At 52.6% G+C, this 13,101-nt stretch overlaps 1 protein-coding gene across 1 annotated transcript in view; it reads left to right on the top strand.

Moving 5' to 3' along the window:
* KLHL29 (kelch like family member 29) overlaps window positions 1–13,101 on the top strand; it is a 144,512-nt gene that overhangs the window by 113,063 nt on the left and 18,348 nt on the right. The window contains exon 4 of the mRNA XM_042933582.1: window positions 9,038–9,176. Coding sequence (XP_042789516.1) covers window positions 9,038–9,176 — 139 coding nt within the window. The remainder of the gene's footprint in view (window positions 1–9,037; window positions 9,177–13,101) is intronic.

The raw sequence follows: 13,101 nt of genomic DNA, 5'->3' as shown, positions 1-13,101 counted from the left end.
TCATCCCGGCTGGCTCTGCATGCCACACTGGAACGTCACAGTCCAGGCGTTAGCATCAGACAGGCCGAGCCCAGGTCTCATGTCTACATGCCAGCTGCCAGGAAGCTGCCTCTGCTGGACTCATGCACAGGACCCAGTTCCCCGCACATCTTGGGTTCTCCTCAACAGAAGGGGGTTCCCGTGCCAAGCAGCCAAAATGACCTCTGTCTACTGCAGCATCTACCTCCCCCATCAGACTGTGAGCAACTTGAGGATGGAAGCTGGTCTTCTATTCATAGTCCGGGTCCTGACACATAGTAGGTAAATGTAAATGTGTATTAGACTATGAACTAGTAAATTAAGACGAATACCCTTTGTCACGTGCATTTAGTTCTCCACCGGTGACAAAGCTAGTGGTCACCCAACACCCCCTGCACTTCCTGGTCATCTCACTCAGCCCCCCCCCACCAAGGCCCCTCATCTCTCCCTCCTCAGAAGGCCTTCAGCACCACCACTGACCATTTATATAGCACCTGTGTCCCCACTGAGCTGCACTGTCCTCTGGGACAGGGACTGTCTCACTCATCTATTGCCCCGACTCGTCTTTAGCTCCCTCCTCCACCCCAGCTCCTGGCCCAGTGCCCTGTACCTTGTAAATTCAGAAAAAGGGCATCAGGATGGGTTGGAATGGCAGAAAGGAAGGGCCTGATGATGTAGAAAGGCCAGGGGTGGGGGCAGAGTGTGGGGGTGTGGGGGTGGGGCCATTGGTGGTTGACTCTGAGCAGACTTTTTTGAGTGTAAGAGACAAACCTGTCTCACCCTATCTCATAAAATTCATGAATGGCCCCCAGTCTCCTGTGGGTTAAATACCACAATGGGTTTGTTTCTTTCACCATCTACTACGGGCCTGCCTCTTATACTACACACACACACACACACACACACACACTCAAATATGTACATACATGCTCATATACAACCACATGTTCACACATACTATATGTTCGTGTCCACATGCTTACATATATCACACACTCAGACATACACATACATGTGCATATGGTTCACACCCTGCCCCTCCAACCCACCTGGTTGGCTGCTACACATCTTTCCAGTATTTTCTTAAAGACCACCCCCCACACCCAAGCCTCCCTGAGTTCCACTGAGCCAGCCAACAGTCCTTCCTCTGAGCTTCCTCTACCCGGTGCTTGCCCCACACTTGGCATCACAGTCAGTTAGTGCATCCCCTGTTAAAGCTCCTCTGGTCTGTGATTATTTCCATTCACATGTGTCCCGGGGACCCCACCCCCAGCCCCGTTCCCAGTCCACCTGTTGAATGAGTAAACAAGTGGGTCAGACAGACACAATGTGTCTGAAGCCCCCAGAGTCTGCCTATGAAAAGGGATGTCCATGCCTCAGCCTTATTCAGCTATGGACTTAATTGTCTGCTCCAGAGCACCCCCAACCTCTCTAGCGCCCTCTCCACTTTGTGCCCTGACCCCTGGACACCTGGAGCTCTCCGAGGTGCTGAACATGGTTCTCTCACTTGGCCCAACTATCTGTCCTGGCCTCTGGATTCTAGTCCTTCTAGCCAAGAGCCACCACGACCTTCCATAAATCTACCCTCCAATGGAAAAGAAGCAAAGTCTCTAAATATGCTATAGGCAGAACACTATTTCACAAAGGCACAACACATTATGAGAGCACAGAGGGAGGGGTAAGCTCCCCTTCCCCATCCCAGACAACAGATTCAACTCTCTCCCTGGGGCCAGACACAAGTCTCATCCTCACCTGGTCCTGAGAACCAAGGCCTCTCGGGGCACCTACCTCCCTGGTGCCAACTTCTAGCCACTGGGGGGGGGGGGGGGCTCTGGTTTCACAGAGGGACTGTATGGCCACCTTCCCTCCAAGTCTCTGACCTCCTGGCTTTTCCTTGCCCATCTGCTATGGCTTCCCTGGCATTTGCAAACCCCACCTTCAGGCTTCTGTTCCCCACGAAGCTCTTCAGGGTCCTGACTTGACTTGCCTGGGTGCTTAATTAACTGCACATTCCCCCATCCTGGCTCCAGTACATCTGCCTAGAGTCCTGGCTCCTGCAGAGCCTTCTGAACATCGGTCTTGACCTCATTTCTTACCTGACTCTCCTAAGCTCTGGACTTCCCGTGGGGTCTCTCAGCCCTGACCCTCTATGACATGTTCATCATGTTCAGAGTATTCCCATCATCCCCTAGGCCTTCATCCTCAAAGCAGGAGCCAGGTGAAAGCTACCTTTCTGGAGGCAGGAAGGACTAATGCCTGCCAGTGTCCACCTGACTAGGGCACTTCCTCCAACTGCAGCCTCGGGGTTTGCCCACTGACCCCTGCTCAGCCAGGGGTTGGTCCTCACCTGTGCAGTTTTATGAGGGTTTTTTTTTTTCTCATTTTAAGGAGAAAAACTTAAATGACTTTTATAACATCTTGGAGGGCCTGAGAATGCTCCAACTGGAAGGTAACTCTCAGTTCTGCCCAACAAATGCATATCAAGCACCCTCTAGTTCTTAGCCCTGGGGCAGGGGCTGTAGGGACGGAAAGGCCCCTCGGTGCCAAATTTCACCGCTTGAGAAATAGGTCTTGTCTCCCAGCATTGGACAACTTGGAAAAGGCAGGCTGGTGAGAGGCAGTGACTGTTCTTAGGGCTTTATCCCTTTCTGGTAAATGGCAGGAATTTCCATTTGGACAACAAGATAACCAGAAGGTCTCCTCCCTATAACTCTAGGTCAGGCAAGAAGTCTGAGCCTTTCACACCTCTCTTCTCTAGAAGGCCCCTTTTCCAGGGAGGGCTTGCCTATATGTAAGGCTGTTAGGCCCTGGGCTGGGGCTGGTGTGACTCCCTGGTAAAGGAACGCCCCTCCAACTCGGGTCGGGTGTGTGGTCTGCAGGTGGTTTTCTCCTGTCCAAGAGGCTGGAGCCCAGCTGGCCCTCAAGGTCGATTCTGAGCTGTTCTTTGGAAAAGGAGATGTGTATATGTGATCAGTCAGGGAATGAGGGAGGAAGAAGGACAGCATTCAGCTTGGGAGCCTGTCAGCAACGGGTTTGCTCTGTTTGTGTAAAGCCACCACTTGTCCCCATAGTATCTGAACATGCTGGGCTCCTTCACTCCTGGATGAATTATCCTCTGGGCATGCATGGCACAATCTTTGCTGGGCTTTCTCAGTATATTTCACAACTGCTCTGAGTTTATAATTTTTTTAAGTCCTTTATCAAATATGTGTCATAAATACCATTGGAATCAGGAGCATTTATCACATAGCTGGGTTCTTTCTTGAGCTCTGAAAAAAATTATTTGACTGTACAACCTTTCTCGGGGCTCTGATTTAATGGACTTCTCTGCTGCAAAGCCACTGAAATGCGTTGCCTTTTAATATTTGACACCTCTTCTTCTTTATTACCACCTCAGACAGCCCTTCTAGTCCAGCTGGAATGAGCCCATTAGTCTCTGACAAATAACTCGTGTATTTGATAAAAAATATGCAAAAGCTTGGCTGCAGTGTCATCTCCAGGCTTGGTTCTGTTTGCAGCCTCCCTCTTCTCTAAACAAAGCATCGGGGCCAGGCTGACCCTCCCCAGTGTCCCCTTTCTCTTGGATGCCACTTGCTGCCAGGTCCACAGAGTCAGTTTATCCCACCACTTATAACGGGCTTTGAGATGGGGTATTTAGAGATGTCCATCACTGAGTGTTAAGAATTAGCCTCACAGCGGCACTGTTCATAGTAACCAAAAGGTGGAAGCCATCCACGTGTCTACTGACAAATAAATGAACAGATAAGCAAACTGTGGTACACACACATAACAGAATTGCATTCAGCTTTAAAAAGGAAGGAAATTCTGACACATGCTACAACGTGGATGAACCTTGAGGGTATTATATGAAGTTAAATAAGCTAGCCACAAAAAGGCAAATACTGCATGATTCCCCTCATATGAGGTACCTAGAGTAGTCAAATTCGTAGAGACAGAAAGTATCATGGTCACTGCCAAGAGCTGGGGAAGAGGGGCATGGGAAGTGGTTATTGAATGGGTACAGAGTTTCAGTTTTGCAAGATGAAGCATTCTAGAGATTGACTGCACAGCACCATAAACGTGCTTAACACTACCGACCTGTACACTTAAAATAGTTACAATGGTAAATTTTACTGCAATTAAAAAAAAAAAAAAAGAATTATCTTCAAATTCCACCAGTAGAGGAGAAACCGACACAGAAGTTTTATAAGCACTTGAGTTCCATCATTTATTCATGCTTTCTGGATCAGTTGGCTCTTGCTGTGTAACAAACACTTCTAAGATTTAGTGGCTTAAAACAACAACCATTGATTTAAATTATGATTCTGGTCTGCAGTTTGGGCTAGGCTCAGCTGATCTAGGTGAGGCTCAGCCGATTTTGGTGGGAGCTGGCCGGTGTGAATGGCTCCTCTCTGCTCCACATGGCCTTTTATCCTCCAAAAGACTCACTCAGGCTTGTTCATGTGGTAGTGGCAGGGGTCCCAAGAGAGTGAGCAAAAACAAGCAAAGTTTTTGAGGCTCTGGTTCACACTCACATAATGTCCTTGCAACCACATTCTCTGGTCAAAGCAAGTCACAAGGCCCATCAAAATTCAGAGGGTGGGGAGACGAACTCCACCCCTTGATGGGAGGGGAGGCAAAGAATTTTTGCCATCTACCACACAAGTTGTATGGTTGTGCCATGGCCCCATGATAAATGTTGAAGATAAACATATAAATAAGTTACAGTCTAGTGCGGGAGACATACACGTAAATAAATAATTACAATGTACAGCGTGCTCTAAAGAAGTAAGCACAGGATGCTTTGGGAGCATGGAGGAGGGCAGAGGGCAGCGGGATGTGGGAGAAGAAGGGGAAAGAGGCAGACACCTGGGACACAGTAACACCTTAACTGGTATTGCAGGTCAAAATGATCATTAGCCAGAAGAAGGGAGGAAGAGAGATTGAGGCGGAGGGCCCCGAGAAGGGTGAAGGCTGGCAGGGGACATGCCTGGGGTACAAGAAAGCTTCAGTGAGGAGTAGAGGAGGCGGGCCATGTCACAGATGGCCTTGAAGACTTTATTTAAGCCGGATGGATGGCCAGGTTGCTGAGTGGAGGGGGCTTAGGGCCGACAACAGCCAAGACATCCTTGGGGGCTGCTGCCCTAACCCAGGTGAAAGAGGGTAGTGGCTCAGACACCCAGGTGTTCCTGAGGCCAGGAGAGAATCAACAGCAGAGATTTATAGGCAGTGAAAGAGTCAGGGTGGAGAAGAGAGGAATCAGCAGGAAGATTCAGTGTCCCCTGGGCCTGTGCTTTCTGCCCAGCAATCTGAACAGCCAGGAGTTCCCCACTGAGGGGCCAAGGCCAAGGGCACAGCGCAGCCACTATGTGGCCAGGCAAGGGCATGGGGTCCTGCAGGCACAGCTGGGGCATCCCACCCAAAACCCAGGAGACCAGAAAAGAGTTCGCTGTTATCGGCCAACAAGGAAGGACCTTAGGTCAAGGCTTCCCCTCCTCCACGAGCTTGAGGCAGCCAGATTCTGCAGGGTGCTGGGGTGCTGTAGGGTCTACCCCGAAGGCCCAGGCCCTGCCAGGCTCTGCCCCAATGCCCACAAACTGTCCAAACTGGGCACAGCGTTGCTGGTCGGAAAGCTTCCCCAGGACCCCACATTCTTCCAAGACCCTCGTACATTAAGTGGTTGTCCTTGGCCGAGACACGGGGTAGGTGGGAGGGCAGCTTGTGCCTGGAGCCAGTGCTGGCTTCCTCCCATGGATCCTGGGTCATGATGTCCTGAAACATCCTCTCTCTGGCTGGGCACTCAGCCGGCAGCAATAAGCACACACTGCCTGATCAATACTTTGAATGCACTTGGGGCCCCGCTGTGAAAAGGAATCCCCTGGTGAGCACTTTCATAAATTGAAAAATTTTTCTGAAACTGAGTAATCCTGCCCAGCTATTAAATCCAGATTTCCGCAAAGTGAGAGTAGAAAGTGCTTACATTTCGATGGTGACCTGGATCTCCGAGCACCTCCCAGATGCGTCCAGGATTCCCGGAGGCGGCAGGCGGTACCTGCCAGCACTGGGGCTGCACTTGCAATCTTTGCTGGGACCTTGGTTTGAAGTCAGAGCTTTCAAAAACAATCAGAATGCTCCGGGCCCAGGAGGCGTGGTATTTTGTAACCACTGTGTTTTCCTGGCCCCCTGGGCATGGTTAACTCAGCAGGCTCATGGCTGCATCTGTCACTCACAGCAATGTGACAACCAACGGGGAGGCAAGAGCAGGTGCTTCTAGGTGCTTGAGGGAAGTGAGCACCTAAAGCTGGGGCAATGTGCCCAGGGTCACACAGCCAATTAGTGACAAAGCTGGAATGAGAACCAGGACCCAGAACTCCAGCCCAGAACTCTCTAACCCCCACACAACTTCACTCAAAAAGGTGACGTCACCCACCAGGCTCATGTTTCAGGAATGAATTCAGTTGGTGGCTCTTCTTGGAGCCGATGTGTGACCAAGGCAAGCAGTTCAGCCTCAGGCCTGCCCGACCCTGCAGGCTCCCCCACCATCGTGTCCTTGAGCGAGCAACAAGCTGGGGCTGCGGGTCCCACAGCCTTGCCGCCTGCACCTCTCCCAGATGTGTCCCACAGGCCCTCACCCCAACCCCAAACTGAAGTCACCATCCCCTCCCTTCCTGGTGTCCCTCCAGAAGCCTGGAAGTGGCCCTCGTGCTGGCTGCCTCCCTTCCCCTCCAGCACTGACCCCTCCCCCATCCCCATGTTTCACAGCCTAAATACTTGTCTTTCTTTGTCCTTCTGTCCCCATTGTAGTTCAGGCTTTTGTCACTTCTCACTTAGATCATGGAGTGATCACCACCATCAGCAAAAACATCATGCCTGCCTCCCCTTGGGCATTTACTATGTGCCAGGCCCACAGCTAACAGCTTACCATGGACTAGCTCATTTAACCTTCAACAAAGGTAGAAACTGAGGCTTCAGACACGTTCCCAAGGTCATACAGTTGATAGGAGGCAGAGTTCAGGTTCTCCCCGGGGCCTGGCTGAGGCTTCCCCTCACCCCCACCTGCCTCTGGGCGTCCACCGGTACTCCCTGTCCCGCCTCTAACGCGGCTGCCAGAACGATTTGTCTGGCACCCAGGTCTAAGCCCGTCCCTCCCCTGAACAGAATCCCATGGCTCCCTGGTGCCCACGAGACTGAGCTGCCGCCCTCTCACAAGGTTCTTGAAGTCTGACCCCACCTGCCGACCTATCACGTCCCTTTGTTCCCAATCTGCCCACAGGTGCCCTGCACACCCTCCACCTAGTGCTTCAGGCCCTGCTGGTCTCCCTTGTCCAGGTCTGAGCGCACCCACGGGAGCCTTCCAGAGGCCCCAGCCAGAGGGCCCACACACACCCATGCAGGTACCCTGCAGCTCCGCCTGATGTGGGGTTGGTGGTGGTCAGTGAGTTGGCATTGCCCACACAACTTAGACCCCCTTTCTCACTGTCTGCCTTGGTCTTCAGCAGAACCAGAGCCTGGTATGTGCTCACAAAGAAGGGCTTGCCTGACACCAAGGCCCACAAGCCCCTGAGCTCAAGCTCAGGGATTTTCACCAGGCTCTGGAAAAGAGTGGGAGCCTCTGTCCCCATTTTGCAGATGTGGAGACATAGGCTTGTCCAAGGACATACGGGTGTCAGGGACAGAGCTGGGCTCGGGAGCGCATCTTGACAGACAGCCAATGCTGGCCCATGTGGACAGAAATGACTGGTTACTCTGCAGCAGGGCATTTTGGAAAGTAATTCCAGAACACCAGCCAGGGTGCAGCATAGACCTGGAGGGCTCAGGGTGATGGTAGGGGACTTGGAATCAGGGCTCAGTTCTGCAGACCACCCTCTTGTATTCATCTGCCAAAGAACATAACCCTTCCTGACAACAGTCTATGTCATTCTGGCCCAAGAATCTGGGCCTCTGATGTCCAGCAACCAGCAGCTAGAGGGTCCAGGGGGCAGGCAGGCAAGGCAAGGCCAGTGGGAGTGTTGATCGTCTGAAGGCCCTAACTTTTGCAAGGGAAAGAGTTTCTCTAAACTAATCAGGGTAGCCATCGGGCTCTCTTCCTTACCCTGCTGAGCCTTGAGGTGGGTCTAGGAGACATCCCCAGGTTTGGAGCCCACAGGCCCGGGACACTCTCTGAACCAACCCCAGGTGGCCAAGACACCAGGCAAAGGTAGGTGTGCGTCAGGGTGGGAAGGCCCCAGAGGCCACTTTGGGACCTGCTGGGGCTGTAAGCCAGGCTCCCCCACGCCGAAGCCCCAGCTGAGGGTGGGCACCCTGAGAGAACAGCCCAGGAAACGGGAGGAGGCGCACACAGGTCCTACCTCTTGCCGGCCTTCCCCAACAGTTCCGGAAGTGTGCAATGGAAGGAAGTGCTCTCCAGGCCCCCATTCCACCCCTCCCTTCTTGGGGCCCCTCTCTAAGAAGCTCACCCCATGCCTTGACTTGAGCGTTTAACATAAAGGATGCTGTTTTTGCAGGTTTTGTGGTTTTTATTCCTTTGAACCATATCCAGCCCATCTTACATCACAATGCCATGCTTTACTTGGTATCAGATACATCAGCACTCATTGGCATTTGGAGAACTCGTTCTGTAGTTTTATAACAGTTTTTAGTTGTCTGTGATAATGTATTCTCTGTTTCCAATTGTCAGTATGGGAATCTTTTCCCCCAGCCTTTCAATTTCTGGGTTTGATTTTTTTTTTCTGTATTGTATTGTTTCGGTTTGTTTTTATTTATTTCTTTGTTTTCTTTCCTTTTTTTTTCCTTTGCTTTTGAAAGTTGTTGTTCCTTTGGTTATGTAGCCCCTCCCAATTGCTGCTTGTTTACGCATCGTTTGTGACTTCTTTTGACTGTCAGTGTTGAGCCAGTCTTGCCAAGAAACAGTATCAAGTATTTTCCTATTTCTCTACTTCTTGAAAGAAAAAATTTTAATTAAAAAAAAAAAAAAACTCTTAATGGGAACCTGGCCCTGTCTGTCTTCTCTGTTCTGCAGAAATGTTGAAGGAATTGAACCAGCAGCGCAGAGCGAAAGCGTTTACAGACCTGAAAATTGTTGTTGAAGGCAGAGAGTTTGAAGTCCACCAAAATGTTCTAGCTTCCTGCAGCTTGTATTTCAAGGACCTGATTCAAAGGTTTGCCTTCCTTCCAGCTGTGGTCGGGTCTGTTCCTTTGTAGGACGCTTTTGTGTCGCTTTTCTCCTCCCCTCTCTTGCAGGTTCCTGAAGCGTGACTCCCTGTCACAGAGCCAGTAGCCATCTCTCCCCCTCCTCCCCCTCCTCCCGAGTGCCCTCTCACACACAGCCTCAGAGCAGCCACTGCCCCCGGCCTGCCCCACGCAGCTTTGCTGGTCACCGGGGGCCACTGTCAGCAGTAGACGACACCCCGGCCCTGCCCCGAGGATCCCGAGTTCTCAGTGGCTCACAAGCCCTCCCTGAGATTAGGAGGACTGTAGACTCCACGTAGGCTCCACTTTAAGGGACCACTGCACACTGTCCCCACTGGTCGAGCACGGGGTCCCAGGCACCGTCATCACTGCTGTCGATAGTGAACTTAACGCCAGGAAAGCACATCGACCAGACCGTCCCCCGCTGAGGAGCACAAGGTGCCGTTTTCCACAGCTCGAGTCGGGGAGAAGAGACTTGTAGCCAAATCCTCATTCACGCTGCATGCCTTGATACTTGTACACTGAGCCTAAACCGGCGTTGTCTGAGCACAGACCACGTGTGTCCTAAACACGGTCTCTCTCAGCCTTTGCTCCCCTGCCCTCTGCCCTCTGCCCTCTGCCCCGGCTCTTTCTACCTGAATGAGTTTTAATGGTGCATGAGCATCTTTTTTTTTTTTCTTCCATTTTGTTGATTTTTTTAATTTGTCTGCTTCATACCCTCGCAAACGAGTCAGGGGCCACCTTCTAGCTCCTTAGTGAGGGAGAGCAGCCGAGGGGGCCGGCCCAGGGTAACGCTCCTGTCTCTCTCACCCATCAGCAGATTAATGCCGCTGCTCATTTTGCCTTGCAGCCTCTCCGGGGCGGACGCTGAGCCGGGACTGGGCTCAGAGTGAGAGGACAGGACCTCTGCTTGCTTCCCAATGCTGTGTTTGGACTTGCCAACTAACCCCAGAGTGACTGTGTTTTGTTTCAGGATGGCACACTGGCTGGCACCTCCTTTCCAATCTGTTGTGTCCTTTCACTTAGAGCTGAGCTGCCCGGCGTGCAAGCCCCGCCCAGCCACACTGGCCCCAGCCATGCAGGACGGGGCAGGCTCTTTGTGACTTCCAGTCTCATGGACAGCTTGGGTCTCCCGCCCCCGGTGCTTGGGTTCTCGCTATCCAAGCACAGGGGTCAGGGGCATGAGCTCTGGGGTAAAGGGGCACGTTCAGTGGCTTCTTCAGGCCAAGGGAGGTCTTTGTGCTGCCATTCTTGGCAAATTCTGGTACTGGCAGTGACCAGCATCCTAGGGCCTTGGTCCCTGCTACAGACCAGCTGGAGAGCACAGAGCGGGCAGGATGCAGGGGCAGGTTGGTACTAAGCGATGGCCCAGCCCTGGGCTAGAATGATGCAGTCAAGAGGAGCACAAGAGCCATTTGAGTGTCTTCAGAGACCTTACATGCAAAGCCAAACTTGTACACAGCAGAGAAGAGGACACCACTAGGTGGGAACCCAAAGTAGTGAAGCCTTCTTAGGCCAAAAAGAAAGAGGAAGAACATTCCAGGCAAGGGGTGGGTTGCTTGGAATGGTCTGGAATACAAGGAATGTTCTAGAATGTTCTAGAATGCTCCAGACAGGGGATGGGTTCCTGAAATGAAAAGCTGGGACAGAGACTGTCATGAGCAGTGTGGAGGGGAATATAGCCTTCGCAGAGATGGGTGTGAGCTGGGGTGAGATAGGCAGGCAAGCCCTGACCCCTGGGGCTAGGGCCCTGGGCTTGGTCTGAGGATGTGGGGGTCATCAGGAGCAGGGGATGCTCGCCTGAAGATGAAAGAACTTGGGATGTGCCTCGGTGACCCTAAGCGGAACTGATGGGTGCTAGAGCCAAGAGGCAGTCACTGGAAGGGAGAGGGCACCCCGCTGGGAGCTAGGAGACCTGGGTTGTACACCTGACTCTGCCACTTGTCCTATGACCCCAGGCAAGTCACGTCCTCTCTCTCAGGCCTCGAGATTTCTCATCTGTAAAACAGGAGGTTGGTTCAAATGACATCCAGGTTTCCTTCCAGCTCTGACATCCCAAGGTGGCGGTAAGGGGATGGGCATGGCCGGGCCTGCAAAGGCTTCCCGTGTGCAAGCCCTAGGACGTGAGAATGGTGAGATCACAGGGTGGAAGGTGGGTCCATGGACCAATGTCATGGCAGAGCTGAGGGAGTGATGAATTAAGCAGCTGAAGGATGTCCAAGTAGACACATCTGGTAGGCAGCCACATCGCAGGGTCTGAATCCAGACAGGTTGAGGCCCGGGGAGACTCCTTCGGCATACAGGAGGGCACTCAGCGGAGGAGGGAAGGCCGAAGCCAAGCCCAGAGACCCCCTGTGGTTGAAGGTCACAATGCTAATTTGCAGCCATTTCAACCTTTTACTTCCCTCAACTTGACCTTGGTGCACATCACCATTTCTGCCCATGGCTGCAAAAAGAGTCCTCTTGTGGGGAGGAAAGTGGACTCGCTACGGAAAGATGATTTCCTTTCTGGCCTTGTAAAATTCTGGAGAAGCTCACACTCTCGCGGTCAGGGGACGGTTGACGTCAACAGGCCATTTCAGTCTGTGACCCTGGAGACTTGGTGTATATCAGCCAGGACGGCTCAGCGAGAGAAATGGGGCCCTGCCCACTGAGCCCAAAGCAGGGGCTTCCCTCTCGGGCGTCTGCACTACAGAAACAGAGGGAGTGGGCACAGTCTGTTTGTGGAACATGGTATCCTGGTCCTTACCTTTATGAGGGTCTCAGTGAGCACTGTCAAGGGCGGGTGGCTGTCCCAGGACCCGCAGACCCAGAGGCTCAGGCTGGACTCCTTTCCACCTCCGTCCTGGGGCCAGTAATGTGTTCACCACTCCAGCCCCAGCAAGGACACCATCCCAGCCCCCAGCCTCGACCCCGGTGTGGACAACCTCACCCGGGGCCACAGGACAGACCTTAGGGAAACCAAGTCATTTGGTACTTTTCGCTCAGCTAACAAGCAGGAGCCCTTCCTGGGTGCCAGGTCTGGCCGGAAACGCTAGATGAGATGAGTCTCTGCCTCGAGGAGGCCCACAGCCTGCCAGGGGGAGCCTGTAAAGAAGTGTGAACAGGAGAGCAGACTGAGCACACAAATGGGGTTTAGCGGCTCACAGGCAAAGCACCTAACTGTGGTAGAAGAGGTGTTCAGGGACAGCCCCCAGGGAGTGGTGGCATCTGGTGTGGGTTTTAAACAAAGAAGGGAATTGGCCGGGCTGGTGAGTAGGACAGAGCCACTGCTGGCAGAGGAGGGAGAGAGTGAGGCCGGTGCCGGAGGTGGAGCCGGCTCGCAAGGCTTTGCAGGAAGCCCGGAGGGGCCACGGTCAGATCTGTGTTTCATAAGGATAACAATCAGTGAGCGGGAGAGCAGGATCTCAGTGTCCTCTCCTGACCAGCTCAGCTGCCCGTGAGCCCCGGGGCTGGGCAGATGTCCTGCCCGGAGCCCCCGTTCTCCAGGCCCCAGGCCGACTCCCCACCTTTGTCCACGTGTTCTTTCCTCACATGTGCACGTACCTTTAGTGTGGCTGCAACGGCTTCTTTCCACTAGTCTTCCCTGATTGGATTTCAAACTCCTTTTTCCTCTGACGAGGACAAGACCCAGCCCAGAAGGAGACTTGTAGAAATGTCTAATGTCATCCTGAAAATCCTCCCACTAACCCTGAGAAGCAGGTGCCATTAGTATCCCCATTTTACAGATGAAGAAATTGAGGCCCAGAGAATTTTAAGTAAGCAAGCAGGTCCAGGATTGGTATCAAGGTCTGACTCCAAAGCTCATGCTTTTACCACCCGTTCGCTAACCTGGAGAAGAACAAAAATGTAGTCTTTATTTGTGCATGAAGTCTATAAGGAAAGAAAGTGAAA

Source organism: Panthera leo, chromosome A3 (genome assembly GCF_018350215.1).
Source record: "Panthera leo isolate Ple1 chromosome A3, P.leo_Ple1_pat1.1, whole genome shotgun sequence".
NCBI lineage: Eukaryota > Metazoa > Chordata > Mammalia > Carnivora > Felidae > Panthera > Panthera leo.
Note: the sequence above shows the minus strand (reverse complement) of the source record. Positions and strands in the feature narration are given on the sequence as shown.